The following is a 22627-nucleotide window of genomic DNA, read 5'->3' on the forward strand; positions in this document are numbered from 1 at the left end:
GCGGGCTCAGGCAATCCACTCACCTCAGCCTCCCAAAGATGTGGGATTACAGGCTGAGCCACCGAGCCTGGCTTTTATGGGTATATTTCAAGAACTTCTTTGAAAAGTCTTCTTAGGCCTTTCCAGCTAGTATTTTTAAATGTATTCATTTATTTTTAATAGACTAAAGAGCCTAGGTCTGATCTTAAGCTAATTTTTTAAAAGACATTTTATGGCCAGGCTCAGTAACTCAGCCTGTAATCCCAGTACTTGGGAAGGCAGAGGCAAGTGGATTACCTGAGCCCGCGGGTTTGAGACCACCCCAGGCAACTTGGTGAGACCTCGTCTCTACAATAAAAAATAAATTAACCAGGTATGTAGCGTGCGCCTGTAGTTCTGAGTACTTGGAAGGCTGAGGCAGAAGGATCGCCAGAGCCCAGCAGGTCAGTGCTCGGGTGGCCGTAAGTGTGCCACTGCACTCCAGCCTGGGCAACGGAGTGAGACTCCAACTAAAAAAAAAAAAGAGACATTTTATTTCTTCTGACCATGAAAAAGTTTAAATATTGCAGTCAAATACAAAGAATAAAATAAAATACTTAGGAAAAAAGTATTTTAGTATACTCATAGGCCCAGGACAAGTCTGGAAGCAACTTAGAAATCACAGTATCTTCTTTTTCAGGGTACTGGCACCAGCCAGTTATTTCTGCGTAGTTTATGTTTGTAGTACCAGTGACAGGTTCATGTTACTATCATGGCAAAACACTGCCACTGGGTTTTCTAATACAAAACTCAATTTTTCTAAGAACTTACTGTTCAAAAAGTTTTTTCTTTTCTGGACGAAACAAACAACCCACCTGGCCAAAACAGAAACGTGAAGTTGTGCTGATTTTGCTTGGTGGAACATTTGAGAAAAACTTTAGTTGAAAACTTCTGTGCCTCCTTCTTTCCTACTCTCCATTCTTTGTGTAAAATCAATGCATTGTGTTTATTCTATATACTTGGTAAATCAAAGTTTTGAGATTGGGAACCCCAGTCCAGAGTTTTCTCTACTTGTCTTGTTTAATAGGTCTACTCTTCCCAGCTTGCTGATAAATTTCTTTGTACTTCTTCTGTGAACCTAAGGAACCCTCCAATTATATTGTTGCATACTTACATGCTTTATGAATTGAAGGTGAAACTACAAGTGTCAATGAAAGTTTGAGTAGATTTATTTTTTTCCTCTTCCTAAAAATGAAAGTTTTATGGCTGGCAAAATAAATAGTATATATTTGAACAGTGATTGTTTGTTTGCAAAGTGATTTTTACCTACTATTTTGTTTTGTTTTGTTGTTTTTGATTTGGAGTCTCACTCTGTTGCCTAGGCTAGAGTTCAGTAGCATGCTCACGGCCATCGCAGCTTTGACCTGCTGGGCTCAGGTGATCCTTCCGTCTCAGCCTTCCGAGTAGCTGGAACTACAGGTGCGAGCAACCATGCCCAGCTAATTTTTTTGTTTGTTTGTTTGAGTTGGAGTCTCACTCTGTGCTGGGATCCGGCAATCCTTCCGCCTCAGCCTTCCAAGTAGCTGGAACTACAGGCGCACGCTACCACGCCCGGCTAATTTTTGATTTATTGTAGAGATGAGGTCTCGCCAAGTTGCCCAAGCGAGTCTCGAACCTGTGGGCTCAGACAATCCACTCACCTCAGCCTCCCAAAGCTTGGGATTACAGGCTGAGCCACTGAGGTCCGGCTTAATTTTTTGATTAATTGTAGAGACGAGGCCTTACCAAGTTGCATAGACTGGTCTTGCACCCCTGGTCTCAGGCATTCTTCTTGCCTCAGCCTCCTAAAATGCTAGGATTACAGGCCTGAACCAAAGTGCCTGGCCAACCTACTGTTTTTTTATTAATTTTCTTTCTGATCTTAAATTGAGAGGTCAGATAGGAAGTATATTATGGGAAGCTGACAACCTTCTGGTGCTTCTTCACGGTGTTATTGAGTCTGTCTTCTCCATTTTTTTTTTGCCCTGAAAGCTGGGAAATTTAATTTGGCATAGGGATGAAGTGCATAGACCTTTAAGACAACCAGACCCAAAGGCAACCTTGCATTGCCTTTTATTAGCTGTATCATTTAGACAAGCTTCATAATATTTTGAACTTCTGATTCCTGACTTTTATGAAATGAGACTTGTACTTAGTACAGTGGCTGATTCATAAATGGAATGGTAGCTATGATTATTTCTGAGCTTTTATTTTAATTTTTATTTTTTGAGTTAGAGTCTCACTCTGTCACCCAGGCTGGAGGGCAGTGGCACGATCCTGGCCACCGCAGCCTCAACCTGCTGGGCTCAGGCGATCCATCCACTTCAGGCTTCCACGTACCTGGAACTACAGGCATGCACCACCACTCCCAGCTAACCTTTTTTTGGACTTATTGTAGAGATGAGGTCTCGCCATATTACCTAGGCTGGTCTTGAATCCATGGGCTCAGGCACTCTGCTTGCCTCTGCCTCCCATGGTGTTTCATGCTAGGATTACAGGCATGAAACACCATGCCTGGCCATTTTTGTTTTTAAAACATAGGTGCCTTTTTGACCTCTTCCTCCTGCTGCTGCTGCTGCTTATTATTATGACCATCATCATCATCACTGGATGAGTTTCATGACCAGAGCTGAGGACCATTACCATTAGAGTTACCTCACAAGCTGGCTAACATACAGATTCATTCTGAATAAATGGGCTTTGCTCCAGATTAACTGAATCAGAATCTTGGGATGTGTTGGATTGTATATTTTCACAAGCTCTTTGCATAATTCTGATGCCAGCCACATATGGGAATCTAACTGGATTAGAGGATATGTAAAGACCTGTCCAGCTTGGAAGTCTGTTACTCTTAATGAAGATTGATGATATAACAGATAATCACTTTACAGTTTTGAAAGCATTGCTACAGAGTGTTTGATGCACGTCATGTTCTGTTAAGGTATGAGTGTTTACTGCTCTTCATTTCTCTCTTGGTGTCTTTATATTTTAGATCAGTATATCTCGCTTTACTTGTTTTATTTCTGGGAAGCTGGAAATTAGTGAAATCTTTCTGAGGGTATCGCTGCTTTGGGAAACCTTTAAACTTATTGTGGAGCATTTAAAAATATATACAGAAGTCGATTAAAATAAAAAATATACTCATCATCCAGTTTTAGCACTTAACTAATCATGGCAGGCCTGTTTAATCTGGGTTTCTACCCACTCCTTTTCAATTATTTTGACACAAATTCCAGATATCATTTATCTTAGCTATTTCGGTATGTACAAGGAAATTTTTTTTTTTTTTTTTGAGTTGGAGTCTCACTTGGTCGCCCAGATTGGAGTGCAGTGGCTGCTCCCAGCCACCGCAGCCTCCTCTACTGGGCTCCGGCAATCCTTCCGCCTCAGCCTTCCGAGTAGCCAGGTACAAGGAACTTTTAAAGAACGTCAATTTTATTTAATTTTAAATAGGTTACATGTTCATATGAGTCAAAAGTATTGGGTGACCCCTGCTTCTAGGTCCTGTGATAAAGAAATCTTTATCTATTTGAAGAATCAATTGGTCCCCTTGTCCCTGTTGTTCATAACCTTTCTTTTCTGCTGTGTATCTAAAGAGGACAAACCATCAGTAGCCAAAGAAGCAGTCACAATCTGCAGAGGAGTTTTTTTAGTTGGGAAAAACTCTTCTCTCTTCTCCCAGATGATTAATTCTCCTGGAGAGTATTCCTCCTCCACTCCTGTCACCTTCTGAATTTATCTGTTCTACAAGTTCAAATTTTTCTATGCTGTACTCTTAATGTGGAGCCTGCTTTTGTGCTTCAGAGTGAGCAGATAAGTCCATTTCCTGCTTGCCTTCACCAGTTGCCAGTAATAGCAAAGTAAAGCCTTTTGAAAAATTTCTTTCATTGCCCCTCACTGATGGCTTCAAATTCTTTGGACTCAAATTCATTCCTTTACCTTTCAGTTTATTGTGTTATCTTGGCTTTGCATCCAACTACTGTGCTCTGGTTGGGAGCCTAGTTACTGGCCAGGCCCAGATACCTCTGTCTTGTTTCCTTTTTTTTTTTGAGTCAGAGTCTCACTCTGTCACCCAGGCTCGAGTGCAGTGGCATGCTGGTGGCCACTGCAGCCTAGACCTCCTGGGCTCAGGCAATCCTTCTACCTCAGTCTTCCAGGTAGCTGAAACCATAGACGTGTGCCACTACACCCGGCTAATTTTTGATTTATTGTAGAAATGAGGTCTCGCCAAGTTGCCCAGGCTGATCTCAAACCCCTCGACTCAGGTGATCCTCTCACCTATGCCTCCCAAAGTGCTTGGATTACAGATATGAGCCACCACATTCAGCTAAGAGCCAAGATTAAGAACACTTTGGATTTGATGGAACTCTGCTTTGTTTCCTTCCCATTCCAGTGTTCACTCGTACATATATACATAAATACCTTCACTTTCCTCTGGGAAGGGACTTGGATGGTCATGTCAGCTATTACACTTTAAGCCAGAAGAAGAACTTCTCTGTAGACAGTTTACAAGCACTGCAAATCTATGTTCTGCTTTCCTTGCTGGTCACATTGACTTTAGTTGTATTACTTTTGATTAACTTTCTTGAGTTTGAAAACATAATGTGGAGGGCTTTTATCAAAACTCTGAGATTTAAGTTGGAATTCTTATACAGCTGTACTTACTTCTACTCTGATTTTAAGTACCTGCCTGGCTTTTGAGGATTAAGTACAAGGACCGTGGAGAGACTTAAACTTCCAAGGCTACCTGTTATGGTGTGCACATTTATTATTTTTTTTACAACAGAACTGAGACTTTAATGGTGGTCTTCCAAGATCAGGTGTTTGATAGGCAGGCACACCCAGGGCAGCTACAACAAGCAATTTGTTCCCTAGCACACAAAGCTCCCCCAGATCCTCATTGGCTGAGTACTATGGGGTGTACAATCTTTCCAGACATTGCCCTTTTTTTTTTTTTGCCTTATAAGGTTATCCCTGATATCCTTCCCTGGTTAAGTCTCTCTTTTCTTTTCTTTTCTATTTATTTATTTATTTATTTGAGTTGGAGTCTCACTCTGTCGCCCAGACTGGAGTGCAGTGGCCGCTTCCGGCCACCGCAGCCTCCATCTGCTGGGCTCCGGCGATCCTTCTGCCTCAGCCTTCCAAGTAGCCAGAATTATAGGCATGCGCTACCACGCCCGGCTGATTTTTTGATTTATTGTAGAGATGAGAGTCTCGCTGCCCAGGCGGGTCTCAAACCCACAGGCTCAGGCAATCCACTCACCTCAGCCTCCCAAAGGCGCGGGATTACAGGCTGAGCCACCGAGCCCGGCTCTTTTTATTTTTTTATGCACATATATTTAAACTGAGATGGCGTTTTTCCCTACATTGGGGCTGAAGTTCTGTTACGTCCATTTCCTGCTTGCCTTTACTAGTGTGAAGTATATGTGAAATGAAATTTTTGAATTCAGATACAACTTTTGTTTTTAATTTTAAAAAATTTTTTAAAAATAGAGACTAGGTCTTACTATGTTGCCAGTCTGATCTCAGTCTCCTGGCATCAAGTCATCCTTCTGCCTTGGCCTCCCAAAGTGCTGGGATTACAGGTGTGAACCACTTTGCCCGACCTCAAATACATATTTTTTTATCATAAAAACTTATGTTTGTCTGGGTGCAGTGGCTCAGCCTGTAATCCCAGCACTTTGGGAGGCTGAGGCAAGAGGATTGCCTGAGTCCGCAGATTCGAGACCAGCCTGGGCAACTTGGTAAGACCTCGTCTCTACAATAAATCACAAAACCTACCCGGACACTGTGGCATGCGTCTGTAGTTCCAGCTACTTGGAAGGCTGAGGCGGAAGGATTGCCTAAGTCCAGCAGGTGGAGGCTGTGGTGACTGTGAGCATGCTGCTGCATTCCAGCCTAGGCGACAAGAGTGAGACTCCAACTTAAAAACAAAACAAAACAGAAAACTTGTTTGTTTATAGATCACATTGACTTTGTTGTTTCCAGTGAGTGTTTATGGTTGCATATACGTATCGGTGAGTTAAACAAGGAGAGACATATACATGGAAAGCTTATTATGTTTCTTTCTTTTTTTGAGCTGAAGTCTCACTGTCCCAGGCTGGAGTGCAGTGGCATGCTCACAGCCACCGCAGGCTTGAGCTACCGTGTCCAGCCTGTTTTTCTTTCTTCAGCACTAACTCCTGAGGTAAACAGCTAGGTGTGTCTTTCCACACTGAGACAACATATATGAGCATAGAATACATAGGTTTCCTCGCCTTAAAATAATGTTAACTCCTTGTATTATTCTGAAAAATATTTTCCCTCAGTATATCATGGATCTCTCTTCTCACTCCAGGTCATTATAAGTAATATAATATAGTAGCTGCATAATGTGATGTAATACTGATGTTCCATACTATACTCAAGTGCTTTTCTCTATTGCTGGACATCCAGGTTGTTTCATGTATGTGTGTGCCCACATGTATGTGTGTTTGTATCATTATAAGCAATGCTGTCATAAATCTTCTGCCTATACCCTTACAGACTGATGGCATTTATTTCTGTGCTCTCCTTTTCAAGGGGTGCTGCAGACTGTGTTGTTCCTAAAGGTGATCCTTTGTTTGTAGGTTAATGTGAGAAATGGAATGAGCTTGCATGATTGCCTTATGAAAGCGCTCAAGGTGAGAGGCTTACAACCAGAATGCTGTGCAGTGTTCAGACTTCTTCATGAACACAAAGGGTAAGAGCTCAAAAGTCAGTTAATTCCTCCTTCAGACTGATAAGGATCTCCTAGTTTCAACTGATGTTTCCGTTTTTAAGAAATGTACTAGCTTTCTATAGAATATTGTGTATTTGTATACTCTTATAAAGCAACATTTCAGAAAAATAAGATACTAAGAAATTGAAATTACTGCTTGGATATTCTCTCTCTCTCTCTCTCTCTTTTTTTTTTTTTTTGAGTCAGAGTCTCACACTGTCACCCAGGCTGGAGTGCAGTGGCATGCTCATGGCCACCACAGCCTTGACCTGCTGGGCTCAGGCGATTCCTCTGCCTCAGCCTTCCAGGTAACTGGAACCACAGGCGTGTGCCACCCACACCCGGCTAATTTTTTTATTTATTTTAGAAACAAAGTCTCGCCATGTGGCTCAGGCTGATTCAGGCAGTCCTCTTGTCTCTGCTTCCTAAAGTGTTGGGATTACAGGCATGAACCACCGTGCCCAGTGGATATTCTCTTAAAAGATGAAATGCGTGTTAGGTGTGGATGTTTCCATGGGTGGAGGCAGTAGTGTTAGGTGACATGTTTCTTGAAAACAGAGATTTTTCTTTGGAGTTTTTATAATGCCTTACATTGAGCGGGCACTCAGAAAGTGTTGGCATTACTGTTTGTAGTTAAAGCTATCCTGGCTGGGCTCGGTGGCTCAGCCTGTAATCCCGCGCCTTTGGGAGGCTGAGGTGAGTGGATGGCCTGAACCCGCGGATTCGAGACCCGCCTGGGCAACTTGGTGAGACCTCATCTCTACAGTAAATCAAAATATAAGCCGGGTGTGGTAGCACACGCCTGTAGTTCCAGCTACTTGGAAGGCTGAGGCGAAAGGATGGCCGGAGCCCAGCAGGTGGAGGCTGCGGTGGCCGGGAGCGGCCACTGCACTCCAGTCTGGGCGACAGTGAGACTCCAACTCAAAAAAAACAAAAAACAAAAAAAATAAATAAATAGAAAAGTACATTTCATTTGTGATTCCTCTCTATTTATGTATCTTCTAGATTCAAGTAGACTATTGACTAAATTTTGGTTCTATGGCAATATTTATAACTCATTTTACAAGATTTTAGGATTTTTATAGAATTATAATGTCCAGCGTCCAGTATATTTACTTTATTATGAGATTGTTATATGGCATTGTTTAAAGAAAACTTAATTCTGAGCACACAGGCTTTGGAATCATACAGACCTGGATTCCACAACAGGCTCTTACACTTACTCTGTGACTTTTAATGTTAATCTTCTTATAAGTTAATCATCTTATAGCTCCAATTTTCTCATTTTTAAGATGGGGATAATAATACCTATTTCATAGGCTTGTTGTATGAATTAAACGTGAGTGTATTATGGATTAAATAAGTTGTGTTTGAACTCTTACCTTGTTTAAATGTTTCTGTTTCATATTATGTTTTTAAAATCCTTTTTAGTAAAAAGGCACGTTTAGATTGGAATACCGATGCTGCTTCTTTGATTGGAGAAGAACTTCAAGTAGATTTCCTGGATCATGTTCCTCTCACAACACACAATTTTGTAAGTTGCAGATCTATTTTTGTGGCATGTTGAGTGCTTTGCCCGGAATAACAGGAATTTCTCACAAGTAATATGTGTATTTATTGTTGGGCTGTTTAAAGCTCTGGTTATGTCATTGTTTACAGTAAAGCAATTTAGAATTTATTAGTTTGAGATATGCTTTAATGTCTGGTTTTGAATTGTACAAATGTTAAAAGTATGATTCTTCATTCTGTAAGAACTCTTTTGGAGGCCAAGGAGAAAACTGCTTTTTGTCTTTTGTCGTCTTTCACTTATTCAGCATAATTTATACCTGTATTCTTAACGCAGGCTCGAAAGACGTTCCTGAAGCTTGCCTTCTGTGACATATGTCAGAAATTCCTGCTCAACGGATTTCGATGTCAGACTTGTGGCTACAAATTTCATGAGCACTGTAGCACCAAAGTACCTACTATGTGTGTGGACTGGAGTAATATCAGACAACTCTTGTAAGGCATTGTTCTTTTTTTCAGAGAATGTAATGGGGTAGGAAATATAAACACTTTTAAGGGTGCTTATTGTACATTTTTGCTGATAAGTCTGGGATCTAGACTTCTTAAGTGTGTTGTGATGCAGAAACCATCTACTTTAGAAACATGATAGTTCTGTATCTAGCTAGATTTACTGTGGCATTATAACACAGGTAGGATCTATTGTCTGTCAAATAGAGATTGACATACTGTGGAGGATAGGATCTATTGTCTGTCAAATAGAGATTGACATACTGTGATTCATAAGAAAAAGAACAAAGGGTTATGAAAATGAAAAGATTTTTAGCTTTTCTCTCTTAAGAGTATCATCTACTATGTTGCTAGTAAACACGATTTTGTTGAATATGCTGAACGTGCCTTTGACATTGAGAAGGACCAGAAAGCATAGTTGGTGCTATTTTCTTCACCTCTAACTGGAAGAAACTTAAGTTGTTTGGACTTAAAATGGCTTGTGTGTAAAATCTTGAAAGACTTTTGTTTCCTACAAAATATTTTGTTATTTTATTAAATAATTTAAAATTTAAAATACATATTCCAAATTGTCTTTTAAAAATTGAAAAGGCCGCCGGGCTTGGTGGCTCAGCCTGTAATCCCGCGCCTTTGGGAGGCTGAGATGAGTGGATTGCCTGAGCCCACGGGTTCGAGACCCACCTGGGCAGCGAGACCTCATCTCTACAATAAATCAAAAAATCAGCCGGGCGTGGTAGCGCATGCCTGTAATTCCGGCTACTTGGAAGGCTGAGGCGGAAGCATCGCTGGAGCCCGGCAGGTCGAGGCTGCGGTGGCCGGGAGTGGCCACTGCACTCCAGTCTGGGTGACCGACTCCAACTAAATAAATAAATACATAAATAAATACATAAATAAATAAATAAATAAAAGTTGAAACGGTTGGATGCAGTGACTCAAGCCTGTAATCCCAGCACTTTGGGAGGCCAAGGAGAGAAAATTGATTGAACTCAAAAAAAAAAAAAAAATTATCCAGGAGTGGTGGTGCAGGCCTGTAGTTCCAGCTACTTGGAAGGCTGAGGCAGAAGGATCAGGTTGAGGCTGCAGTGGCCACTGTACTCCAGCCAGGGCAACAGAGTGAGACTTCGACTCCAAAAAACCAAAAAATTGTGAACAAGGATATGAAATGTTGAATTTGTCCTTTTTTGAGGGCACTAGAAAAACCAAGGGAATAAAGCGTGATGGGAACATCTTTTTGGTTTTTTTTTCCATCATCTCCTTCTGAGCAAATGATGGGAACATCTTTTTCTGCTTTCATGATTAGTCACATGTTGATTTTCTGTGAGACCTTGAGTAGTATAAATGGCACAAGCTTTGGAGTCCAACAGATTTGTCAAAATCTCAGTGTTGTCATTAACTAACTGCAACCACCTCTGAGCCTCAGTTCCAGCATATGGAACGAAGGGACTGTTACCTTCCCTGAGTTGTTCTTATGAGCATTAGATGGATAAAATGTAAAATTACTAGTGCCCAGCTCACAGAAAGAAGGTGCCTAGTTAATCACTTTTCTGTGGTTTAGTCTTCATATGTTAGTCTTTTCATCTATGTGTTTCCAAGACAGAATGTTTACAGAAAAGCTCTATGTTATATTGTTTGTGAAATGCCCTACTGTAGTTTTTTTTTTTTTTTTTTGAGTTGAAGTCTTTGTCACCCAGGCTGGAGGGTAGCGGTGCACTCACAGCCACCGCAGCTTTGACCCACTGGGCTCAGGCAATCCTTCCGCCTCAGCCTTCCAAGTAGCTGAAACCATAGGCATGTACCACCACGCCGGGCTAATTTTTTGATTTATTGTAGAGAACGAGGTCTTGCTATGTTGCCCAGGCTGGTCTTGAACCCCTGAGCTCAGGCAATCCTATCACCTCCGCCTCCCAGAGTACTGGGATTACAGGCTTGAGCCACCACACCCGGCCGTAGCTTTAAAAAACACTATTTTGATGTAGGTGGGCATTGGACCAGTATTTCCCAGAATTGCACACTGCACTGAAGGCTGTATGTTCATTGGCAGGTCAATATTACTTTCTATAATCATTCAAGCCCAGTCATTTGGGACATTGGTCCCTTTACTCCAGGTTGCCTAAAACAGTTGAAGAAAATGTGACTGGGAAAAATTCAGCTTGAGTAGCTGTGAGTTTGCAAGGCATGGCAGGCAGATTCTCTCTGTAAAATTACTGCAAGTCTGTAAACCAGTCTTTCCCTGCTTTCATTTAGATTGTTTCCAAATTCCACTATTGGTGATAGTGGGGTCCCAGCACTACCTTCTTTGACAATGCGTCGTATGCGAGAGTCTGTTTCCCGGATACCTGTTAGGTAATTTTACCTATAGCTTTTCTATTGGAATGTTAAACTGGGTGGGTGGGGTTAGAAGCCCAAATACAAAAGATAATCTTTGCATTCCCTCCTCTCTCTTTCTGTGTAAACCCTTGCTGCTTCTTTGGAACTTTACTTGATACTGGTGTTACAGCAAAATGTAGATGCTTCTCTCTGATCCTGTAGTTGTTACATTCTGCAAAGCGACTTTGACTATAGTTCATTCTGTGATCATAGCATATCCCTTAATATCGCTTTACATTTTCAAGGCCTTAAGAGTCTGCTTTCATCATTATGCGTGAGCTGAGCCTCAATGGAAAGGATCCCGAAACTGAATGCAGTGATTGAGTAGAAATAAAACCGTCAACTCTGAAGTGCTTAATGGTGTAGCATTGCTAAAACCTTGGAGTTTTAATAGACTGCTGTCTTTTTAAAAATCTTATTAAAATTTCAGTATAAATATCTTTTCTAGTATGCCTATGATCTTGCATATAACGTATCTTTACTTTGTTTTCCAGCTTTACAATCAGAGTTTTGTTAAGTTTGCATGTCTTGCTCAGTGTTAACACATGAATTTGAAACCTAAAGTAAAATCCACGTCAAATATCTTACTTTAACGTATGTGTAATCAGATAACATTGAATGGCCCTTGTAAAGCTATCATGGAAATTGTTAAAGGTAGCATATCTCAGAATAAGGAATTTATATATCTGGATTTACATTTGTGTATGACTTTAATTTTTCTTGATAATTTGAAAAGCAAATATAACCAAAAGATTGTACCTGCTTCTGAATATTAAAAGAAACCATGCCTCTAAAGTCAAACAGAATTACATGGGAAGGCAGTTTATCAAAGGGATAGAACAATTTTCCTTAGAAAACTGGCCTTTTATACAACTCCTGAATTCATACGTGGGTGCTACCCAAATCTTAACAAAGCTCAATCTAACCATTAGAGCAAATAATAAAAATGCTGTACTTAATGTGTGTTTCCAGTTTGGTTGGTGGAGAAGTAGTGTTAGGTGGAAGAGGCCAGTGATTAATTTTCACATTCAGGTATTTCAGTGGTGGCTTACATACCATGGTGTGGTGGCAGCCCAGCACTTTGGAAGGCTGAAGCGAGAGGATTGTCTGAGCCTGCAGGTTCAAGACCAACCTAGGCAACATGGTGAGACCTTGTCTCTACAATAAGTCAAAAAATTAGCCAGGCACAGTGGCACATGCCTATAGTTCCAACTACTTGAAAGGCTCACCTGAGCCCAATAGGTCAAGGCTGCACTGGCTGTGAGTGTGCTGCTGCACTCCAGCCTGGGTGACAGAATGAGACTTCCGACTCAAAAAAAAAAGAATTCATGTTTATCAACTGTGTGCTGGTTGTAGGATGAGAGGATGAACAGTGGGTAAAATCCTGACCTTTTGCAGACATGCTCACCAAGTTTAACTATCTGTGTACATACAATCATCCTAAAAGTATTCTTTTTTTTTTTGAGTCGGAGTCTCACTCTGTCGCCCAGGCTGGAGTGCAGTGGCATGCTCGTGGCCACCACAGCCTCAACCTGCTGGGCTCAGGCAGCCCTTTCACCTTGGCCTTCCAAGTTTCTGGAACTACAGGCGTGTTCCACGACGCCCAACTAATTTTTTGATTTATTGTGGAGATGAGGTCTTGCCAAGTTGCCTAGGCTGGTCTCGAACCCCTGGGCTCAGGCAGTCCTCTTGCTTCAGCCTCCCAACGTGCTGGGATTACAGACTTGAGCCACCGTGCCCAACCTAAAAGTTTTCTAGTTAAGTCTCTACATTAAACTGGACAGGTTCCAGGTAACATAGTAGGTTGTGGTGTGGTTGGTAAATGTTAATCTGCTCCTTTCCAGAGATGCTGTAAAAATTTGGAGTTTTCTGTAGAGGTGATTTTAAAAGAAGAAAATTTACATTCTCCTTTCCATTGAATTCCAAGGGCATATATTATTGCATGTTCAGAAATTTGCACGCAAAAGCACCTAAACAGAAGACAATTTTTAAGTGGCACATATTTGAAAGAATGAAACATTTTGTCAAAGGTTGTACAGGTAGAGTTTGCCCCTAAGTATGCTAATGAAGTGGTCAACTGTAAGACTTTACTGGTGGGAGGTCTGAGTGCCAGTCATGGACTTTTCTTTCTCCTCCTTGCCTAGTTCCCAACACAGATATTCTACACCTCACGCCTTCACGTTCAACACCTCCAGCCCCTCCTCTGAAGGTTCCCTCTCCCAGAGGCAGAGGTCTACGTCCACACCTAATGTCCACATGGTCAGCACCACCCTACCTGTGGACAGCAGGATGATTGAGGTAATAGGGCTCCTTGGGGGTGGTGATGAGTATTAGTCAGTTAATGTGGGTATGGTTGATTGTTATGTCAAAGTTATAGGTTTTGTACCTGCTTGAGAATATTGGAGCATTTTCTTAGGTCCCTGGACTTTTAAAAAATATTTATTTTTTTATCTGTAGCATCTTTAGACTGAATGAAAAATCTGGTTAGAATATCACTCAAGTGGAGAACTAAAACTTCCTGAACAGGCCGGGCTCAGTGGCTCAGCCTGTAATCCCAGCGCTTTGGGAGGCTGAGGTGAGTGGATTGCCTGAGCCCGCAGCTTCAAGACCCACTTGGGCAACTTGGCGAGACCTCATCTCTACAATAAATCAAAAACATTAGCCGGGTGTTGGTAGCGCATGCCTGTAGTTCCAGCTACTTGGAAGGCTGAGGCAGAAGGATCGCCAGAGCTCAGCAGGTTGAGGCTGCAGTGGCTGGGAGCGGCTACTGCACTCCAGTCTGAGTCAGAGTGAGGCTCCAACTCAAAAAAACCAACTTTCTGAAGAAATGTTAATATTTGAACTCATTCTTTTCATGTCAGATTTGAATAGGATTTCAATGAACTAGTGCAGTAAGATATATAAAGAGTAGTTTCATTTTAGGGTAAGAAAGAAAATACTACTGGAGAACTACAAACTCTCTAGAAGACTTTTAAGAGATTTTATTTAGAAATAAAAGGGTAGAGTTCTAGGATCTTAACAAACAGGCATTTAGGGAGATGTGAAAGTACCCAAAGCTAGCGTTTTCAAACTGCTTTTTCTTTTCTTGCCTTTTTCGTATGTTCTATTTATTTGGCTTGCTTTCTGATACATCTTTAAGAACAACTGAATACACTTAAAATACTTCCTTTGTTCTTTATTCTTCTTTATTTCTCATTGCTTTGGACTAGAATAACAACCTGAATGCTTCTCCCAGGGCGTGGTCCAGACGATTTTGTTTGAGGGGAAGAGTAGGTATTTTTCTTCATGCCTTTGCTTTCTTGTAATTAACAGGATTGCTAACTGTCAGATAGTAGTAGACTATCAGAAATGAAACAGTTGCTGAGTAAAATGTATATTTCTTGTCAGATTTGTTTCCATGTTTTCCGTTTTTGTCAGTAGAATATATGGAAATAAAAATATATTGCATGTAGTATCACTTGATGGGTGAAAATTTTCAAGTCCAGCTAGGCATAATGGCACACGCATGTTGTCCCAGTTACCCTGGATGCTGAGGCAGAGGTTCGCTTGAGCCCAGGAGTTTTGAGATATAATGAGCTATGATAGTGCCTGTGAATAGCTGCTGCATTTCAGCCTTGGCAATATAGCAAGACTCCATTTCTTTAAAGTTTAAAAAAAATTCTCAAGTTAGGTTTTGAGGCTAAGGGTATTAATAATGAGGAAGAAAATCAGTTCCAAACGAAGACTAATGTCAGACTTATTTACTTGGTGCTCACGACAATCAGTATTCTATTTCTACATTAGAAACCAACGGTGACCATTTGGTTGATATGCCCTGGAAAAATCTTTATTAAACGCTTATTAGTGATAACTGCTCTCTCTGCGTCATGAATTGTTCATTGAAAAGCCTGAGAGACACCTGCTACCTACCCTAAGCCCAGTTTCTCTCACTCAGGCCTCAAGTCACTTTTGATATACTTGTTCTGCCCTGCCACTCATGTATAAGCTATGAGTTTTATTATTTGTTTTATCATTATTAGTCCTGATAATAATACAATAATGTACCAGTTAATTTTTCTTCTTTATATGATTTGTTCCTGTATAAGCACTCTATTACTTAGAACATTAAAAGTGAGAATTTTTGAATTTCCATTACAAAATAATTAGCCCAGCTGTTGTTCTTAAAGTTTTTCTCTGATTTTTATGCTCCAGGATGATGGAAAAATTATTTTTAAAATAAATTGATCCAACTGGAAACTAGCACAGAATAAAATATGAGGTACATAGTGGATGTAGGAAGCAAATTAATGTAACATTAAGAAAAAAATCCGCCAGGCTCGGTGGCTCAGCCTGTAATCCCGTGCCTTTGGGATGCTGAGGTGAGTGATTGCCGGAGCCCGCAGGTTCGAGACCCGCCTGGGCAACTTGGCGAGACCTCATCTCTATAATAAATCAAAAATTAGCTGGGTGTGGTAGCACACGTCTGTAGTTCCAGCTACTTGGAAGGCTGAGGCGAAAGGCTCGCCGGAGCCCAGCAGGTCGAGGCTGCAGTGACCGGGAGCAGCCACTGCACTCCAGTCTGGGCGACGGAGTGAGACTCCAACTCAAAAAATAAGTAAATAAATAAACTCTGAAGATGCTTGAGGGAGTGAGTGGACACACTGGTTTAGGAGTCTTTGGGGAGCATTCTAGAAATAGTTGTGTGGAACAAGTATCTTATCTGCACTGTGATTACACAAGGAAACCAAAGATCCCAGAAAAATAACTTTTCTGTCATTTCTGATGATATAGGGGGAGGGACTAAATGGTTTTATATTCTATTAATGAATTCTGCTCCAAGTGAAAATTTTCAAGTTAGGATTTAGGTCTTATAGAGGTCCCCATGATTTAAAACAGTTTCTATTAAATTCTAAAGTAGCCTTTGACTTCTCACATGAGGAAATAGAACCAGAAGCTATCCATAAGGTATGAGGCAGCATTTTGTGGTGAAGGAACTGAGGACTGGGATCCATGGATGATGGTTTCTGGTTCTGTTTCTGCCTCCTGCTGGCTGTGTGACTCTGGCCAAGTCTCTTTACCTGTTCAGATGTGTGTGTTATATGAAAAATAAAGGTTTCAGACAAGGAAATATGTGGTCTTTCCAGCTTGCCATGATTTTAGGCTTGGATAAGGAATGTTGTCGTGGTGCCTACCCTTAGCAAACCCAACTTCTGATCACTTTACCCGTACTCCTAGTGGAGTAAAAGTGAGCTTGAGCCTCAGTGGAGCAAGATTCCCAATTTTTTGAAAGATCTCAGCTGATAGTAATTTGGCTAGCCTTCCCTGAAAGAGTATGTTTGTTGTGTACATTGTTTTCTTCTGAGACAAAGAATGTGACTTTCATTATATATGAAAATGAATATTAATCCTCTGATTTCATCCTTTGATGAAAAACCAATCTTGGAGATACTGGCCACGAACATTTGGGGAATTTAATCAAAGAAAGTTGATTAGAGTATGTAGTAGATGTTTTGTGTTTTGAAGGTTTTATAATCCATTTTGTTCCTGCAAATCCTTCACTTTAATTTTCCCTCTCCCAGAAAAAAAATCTTTTCTGGTGTACAAGTTGACCAGCTTTCCTTTTCTATTTCAGGATGCAATTCGAAGTCACAGCGAATCAGGTACTTTTCCATAATTATTTAGCAAACAGTAATGGGCTTTTTCTCTTTATGCTGTGTATCTTCTGTTGGCTTATCCATGTGTGGATTCTGTTTGTCTTGTCTATTAAGCCTCACCTTCAGCCCTGTCCAGCAGCCCCAACAATCTGAGCCCAACGGGTTGGTCACAGTCCAAAACCCCTGTGCCAGCACAAAGAGAGCGGGCACCAGGATCCGGGACCCAGGAGAAAAATAAAATTGTGAGTGTGACCAACAGTACCTCCTGCTGGTTAGGGTTCTCTGAGAAAAATCTAGTTGGACATTAAAATCCTTTTAACTAGCCAGGCTCAGTGGCTCAGCCTATAATCCCACGCCTTTGGGAGGCTGAGGTGAGTGGATTGCCTGAGCCCGCGGGTTCGAGACCTGCCTGGGCAACTTGGCGAGACGTCATCTCTACAATAAATCAAAATTGAGCCGGGCGTGGTAGTGCGCGCCTGTAGTTCCAGCTACTCGGAAGGCTGAGGCGGAAGGATCGCCAGAGCCCAGCCGGTCGAGGCTGCGGTGGCCGGGAGCGGCCATTGCACTCCAGTCTGGGTGACAGAGTGAGACTCCAACTCAAAAAAAAAAAATTCTTTTAACTTATTTGGGGAGAGGATTCTAATAAGATAGATTTAATGGAGAACAGGCCAGACTTGGTGCCTCATGCCTGTAATCCCAGCACTTTGGGAAGTCAGGAAGGGAAGTTCACGTGAGCCCAGGAGTTCAAGACCAGCGGGGTAACACAGACCTCTCTCTACAAAAAATTTTTAAAATTAGCTGGGTGTGGTGGTGTGTATACCTGTGGTCCTAGCTACTCAGGAGACTGAGCTTGGAGATGACTTGAGCCTCGAAGTTCAAGGCTACAGTGAGCTATAATTAAGCCACTGTACTCCAGCTTGTACTACACAGCAAGACCCTGTCTCTAAAAAATATATATATTATGCATATTTTTTGAATATTATATATATGTATGAGGTGATAAATGTCAGTGCCATTTTTGGCATGCTTGCTTTAGATAACTTGCCAGTTTGCTACAAGTAATGGTATTTTCTCAACAGGCAGAAATTAGAATTGAGTTCATCTATCTATCTTTTTTTAATTTTTTTCTTTTTCTTTTGTTGTGCGAGCCTCACTCCAGCCCAGGCTGGAGTGCAGTGGCACCATCTTAGCTAACTGCAGCCTCGACCTCCTGGCCTCAGGCAATTCTTCTGCCTCGGTCTCCCAAGGAGCTGGGACTATAGGCACACACTACCATGATTGGCTCGTTGTATTTTTTTGTAGAGGTAAGGTCTTGCTATGTTATCCAGGTTAGTCTTGAACTCCTAGGCTCAAGCAGTCCTCCCACTTGCAGCCTCCCAAAGTGCTGGGATTACAGGCATGAGCCACTGTGCCTGGCCAGTATGTCTGTCATTCAAAGATATGGGAAAAGATGGGGTTGGGTTGATCTTTCCTTCATCTCCTTATTAGCAACATAATCTTAATATTCTGTGGAGTATAATAATGACTTTTTTCTTTCAGCGGCCTCGTGGACAAAGAGATTCAAGCTATTACTGGGAAATAGAAGCTAGTGAAGTGATGCTCTCCACTCGGATTGGGTCAGGCTCCTTTGGAACTGTTTATAAGGGCAAGTGGCATGGTAGGTTTGGGGGTCTCCCTTTCTGTACTGCAGAACTCTGGTGAAGTAAGTTTCAGTGCAGAGAAGGCCAGGAGGAAGAGACTCAGTATGCTCGTGGCCTGCAGCAGCACTCTCCCATAGATACTTGATTACCTCTGAAGCCTGAACTTGTAGACTCACAATGATTTAATTAGCATAATAAAGCTCCCGGGATAATTAGAAATTAGCTAACAAGATTTGAGTCCTATAGTCAAATGTCGGGGCACTTTCTTCCCTCCCCTCCCCCCCTACTTCCCCAACCCCCCTCTCCCTCCCCTCCCTCTCTCCCTTCCTCCCTTCCTCCCTCTCTTCCTCTATTTCTATTTATTTATTTATTTATTTGAGTTGGCATCTCACCCGGTCTCCCAGCTGGAGCGCTGTGGCGTACTCACGGTTCCCCCAGCAATGACCCGCTGGTCTCTGGCGATCCTTCTGCCTCAGCCTTCCAAGTAGCCAGAACTACAGGTGTGCGCCCTACCATGCCCAGCTAATTTTTAAAATTTATTGTAGAGACAAGGTCTCGCCAAGTTGCCCGGGCTGGTCTCAAACCTGCGGGCATAGGCAATCCACTTGCCTCGGCCTCCCAAAGTGCTGGGATTACAGGCTGAGCCACTGAGTCCAGGACACTTCTTATAAACTGATTATAGTCTGGGCATGGTGGCTCATGCTTGTAATTCAAGCACTTTGGGAGGCCAAGGCAAGAGGACTGCTTGAGCCCAGGAGTTTGGGACCAGCCTGGGCAACACAGTGAGACCTCGTCTCTACAAAAAAATTTAAAAATCAGCCAGGCATGGTGGCACACACCTGTAGTCTCAACTATACTCAGGAGGCTGAGGCAGAAGGATCTCCTGAGCCCAAGAGGTCAAGACTGCAGTGAGCTGTTATGCTGCTGTACTCAAGCCTGAGCAACAGAGAGAGACCCTGATTTAAAAAAAAAAAAAAAAAAAGGTGCCTCTTAACTCTGTAACCATATAAAGTAGAATTGCTCCCTGGATGTTTCTGAAGGTATATCAAGAGACTGGTTTTACTCACAGTGCTTGACAGTCATTTGTCAGTATTATAAGTAGAAGAACAACGATTGGAATCAGACCTGAGGTTCTCATCCTGGCCCCACCACTTTTGATTTCTGGCTGCATAACCTTAGGCTAGTGACTAAACTTTTCCTAATTGCCTTCTGTAAAATGAGGATATAATATTTATGTCTTAGGGCAACTGTGAAGATTAAGGGAGATGAAAGTACCCACAATGCCACGATGTAGTAAGCAATTAGTATTGATTATTAGGATTACTTTTTAGTGATATTGAAGACAAAGAGCTTTAATTTGAATATATGTCTGTGAGTTTTTACTAGGAGCCATCTCAGGGCTCACTGAAATGTAGATGCCAAACCTGGCATCAGCAGCTTGCTGAATGACCTGCTTCCTTCCAGTCCAGAGATTCATTATTTGCTGGGCCATTCATGTCCAGGCATTGATTTCGTCCCCACAGGCCAAGGTTGCTGACCCATCATGCATGACCTCATCTCTGGGGCCTCCAGGGTGAATATGAATAGTTTAGACCCGAGCCTATTGAGGGCCTGTGCCATGAATATGGATAGCACTTAATGTTTTTCAGCCACTTGGTTATTTAGAAACTTGGAGACTTGTTTCATTTGTGTAAGTGTATGATGCTTTGGATAAGTTGAGTCCCTTTGAATTCCTTAACTGGCTGCACTGACTAACTTGCAGGAGACGTTGCTGTGAAGATTCTAAAGGTTGTCAACCCAACCCCAGAGCAGTTCCAGGCCTTCAGGAATGAGGTGGCTGTCCTGCGGTGAGTAGAGAAGGCTGGCCTGTCCAGCTACCCTGGAGTATTGGGATGGGGCGATGAGCATATACAAGAATTGCAGAGGTAGTGGACTGCACGACAGTGGGGGCTTGAAGGCAGTTAGGACTCACTGTGGGGGTCCTGTGGTTGGGACACTCCTCCGGTAGGAACGGAGGATGTTCCCTTCCAGTTTATGTGATTGTCAAGCCTCTGGATGAGCCCCTTTTATGAGAATACCATCCTCTAGGTACACTGAACTCGGTAGCCCATGTTCTCTCTCTGGGTTTTAGTTTAAGGTAGGAAAAGACAGGGCATATTTTAACCTTGATTTCTAGGAACTCCCCCACCCCCTTTTTTTAAAATCAAGAGTCTCACTCTGTCACCCAGGCTAGAGTGCAGTGGCACAATTACAGCTCACTGCAGCCTCAACCTCCTAGGCTCAGGCAATCTTTCAGGCTCAGGCAATCTTTCTGCCTCAGCCTCCCAAGTAGCTGGGACTATAGGCGTGTGCCACCACACCTGGCTAATTTTGTTTTTTGGAGAGACGAGGTCACCAGCTGTATTGTCCAGGCTGGTCTTGAACTCCTGGCCTCTGGCCTCAAGCGAACCTCCCACCTTGGCCTTCCAAAGTGCTGGCATTACTGGCATGAACCACCACGCCTGCCCGAAGAACCCTTTTTATAGCCAAGTTGTCTTATTGTAGATTTCAAAACCTTTAGCTTTAAAATCTTTTGAGTCACTATTTAGACTTGTAGGAATAAGTTATATAATGGTGGATTCTACAGTGGGGAGGGATCCTTGTGACCTCCATGGGGAGAATTGTGAGTGTACACTGATTATAAAGAGCACGCCTTCTGTAAGTAAACATGGCCACCCCTGAGGTGAATAATGGTGAACTCTCTTGTTTACTGGCTCCTGGGTTGGCTTGTCCAGCCTCCTCCAGATTTGTGAGCGCAGGGAGTGTCAAGAACACAGAATCTGGTATCCATGGAAAAACAAAGTAGACCTCCCTGAGCATTTTCTCTTCTCTCCCCTCCTCCCAGCAAAACACGGCATGTGAACATTCTCCTCTTCATGGGGTACATGACAAAGGACAACTTGGCAATTGTGACCCAGTGGTGCGAGGGCAGCAGCCTCTACAAACACCTGCATGTCCAGGAGACCAAGTTTCAGATGTTCCAGCTAATTGACATTGCCCGGCAGACGGCTCAGGGAATGGAGTAAGTGGATGGCCTGATGGCTTTCTCTAAGGCCCAAGCATCAACTTGTTCCTGAATCGGAGCCAGGATCAGGAAAAGTCTTTTAGTCCATTAAGTGATTCTATGATATCTTGGCACAGCTAAAAACGAGCCTCTGGGCTGGGCTGGAGGAGATCAGTTAGCCAGAATTGAACGTTCAGGTTCTTCACTCAAGCAAGGCTGCCCCATTGGGGCTCAAAATCAGCCTCCAGCTGCCACCCTCAATTCATTCAGAGACCTGAGAACATGGTCAAGGGCAGATACTTTCTTGGATGTCTGTGGTAATGCCCTCAGATGTATGAGGCAAGCCCATCCACAGGGTGTTTGTTCCACATGAAGGTTTGACCAGTGTCACTTTGTGGGTAATTTTCCTTTTAAATTTAAAATTTATTTTCCTTTTTAAATACTGCCCCTCTGGGTTCCTGCTTGACACATTCCTCGGTGAAAAGTGTGTGTGTGTGTGTGTTCCTTTCCTAGCTAGCCCAGGGCAGGGCTTCCCAGACTTTCTCTAAAGTATCCTCATGGAAGAGGAGCAGGAGCCCCTCATACCCCCAAGTGTCTTTGAGCTGCTAAGCTAAAGCTGTATTTGTAAGTGCTATATAAGTTCTCATGTTCTATCTTTAAAATTAACATGGAAGTTGCATTCTGTATATTTTAAGAAATAAGTAGCCAGAATGACCTTCTAGAAACACTTTATTGGGATAATTCACATACCATAAAATACACTTTTTTTTTTTTAAATTAGAGACAGGGTCTCACTATGTTGCCCAGGCTGGTCTCGAACTCCTGACCTCAAGTGTTCCTCCAACCTCAGCCTCTCAAAGTGCTGGGATTACAGGTGTGAGACACTGCACATAGCCAAAGGCTTCACTTCTTAGGTGTAGTTTGAAACTGCTTTCTATCCACATCCTTCAAACTGTTTTTAATAGATATATTTTTCCTTCACAGCTATTTGCATGCAAAGAATATCATTCACAGAGACATGAAGTCCAACAGTATCCTTTGGTGGTGGTTGTTTCATTTGATTGTTCAGTTTGAAATTTAGGGCAACAGAAGGAAATCTTTTTATCACAAGTGGTTCTTGATGCCAGGGAGTATCTTTTTATGAAAAGAGGGGAAGAACAGGAAGAAACAGACATCAGAAAGTTTGTTCTGAGAA

The 22627-nt window shown here is 42.3% G+C and overlaps 1 protein-coding gene across 4 annotated transcripts in view; it reads left to right on the forward strand.

Moving 5' to 3' along the window:
• The window catches only part of RAF1 (Raf-1 proto-oncogene, serine/threonine kinase), a 32547-nt gene that overhangs the window by 6617 nt on the left and 3303 nt on the right, over positions 1-22627 (forward strand). Inside the window, exons 3-14 of one of the 4 annotated variants that reach the window (XM_021714121.1) lie at positions 6606-6718; positions 8168-8270; positions 8580-8737; positions 10994-11092; positions 13261-13414; positions 14326-14385; positions 16728-16755; positions 16864-16991; positions 18289-18406; positions 20152-20236; positions 21274-21450; positions 22417-22463. In XM_021714121.1, the coding sequence (XP_021569796.1) occupies positions 6606-6718; positions 8168-8270; positions 8580-8737; positions 10994-11092; positions 13261-13414; positions 14326-14385; positions 16728-16755; positions 16864-16991; positions 18289-18406; positions 20152-20236; positions 21274-21450; positions 22417-22463 (1270 nt within the window). The remainder of the gene's footprint in view (positions 1-6605; positions 6719-8167; positions 8271-8579; positions 8738-10993; positions 11093-13260; positions 13415-14325; positions 14386-16727; positions 16756-16863; positions 16992-18288; positions 18407-20151; positions 20237-21273; positions 21451-22416; positions 22464-22627) is intronic. The other 3 variants (XM_021714122.1, XM_008061419.1, XM_021714123.1) reach the window with 3 other exon arrangements.

The sequence above is a fragment of the Carlito syrichta genome, unplaced genomic scaffold (assembly GCF_000164805.1).
Source record: "Carlito syrichta isolate Samal-C Ts95f unplaced genomic scaffold, Tarsius_syrichta-2.0.1 Scaffold305248, whole genome shotgun sequence".
Taxonomy (NCBI): Eukaryota; Metazoa; Chordata; class Mammalia; order Primates; family Tarsiidae; genus Carlito; species Carlito syrichta.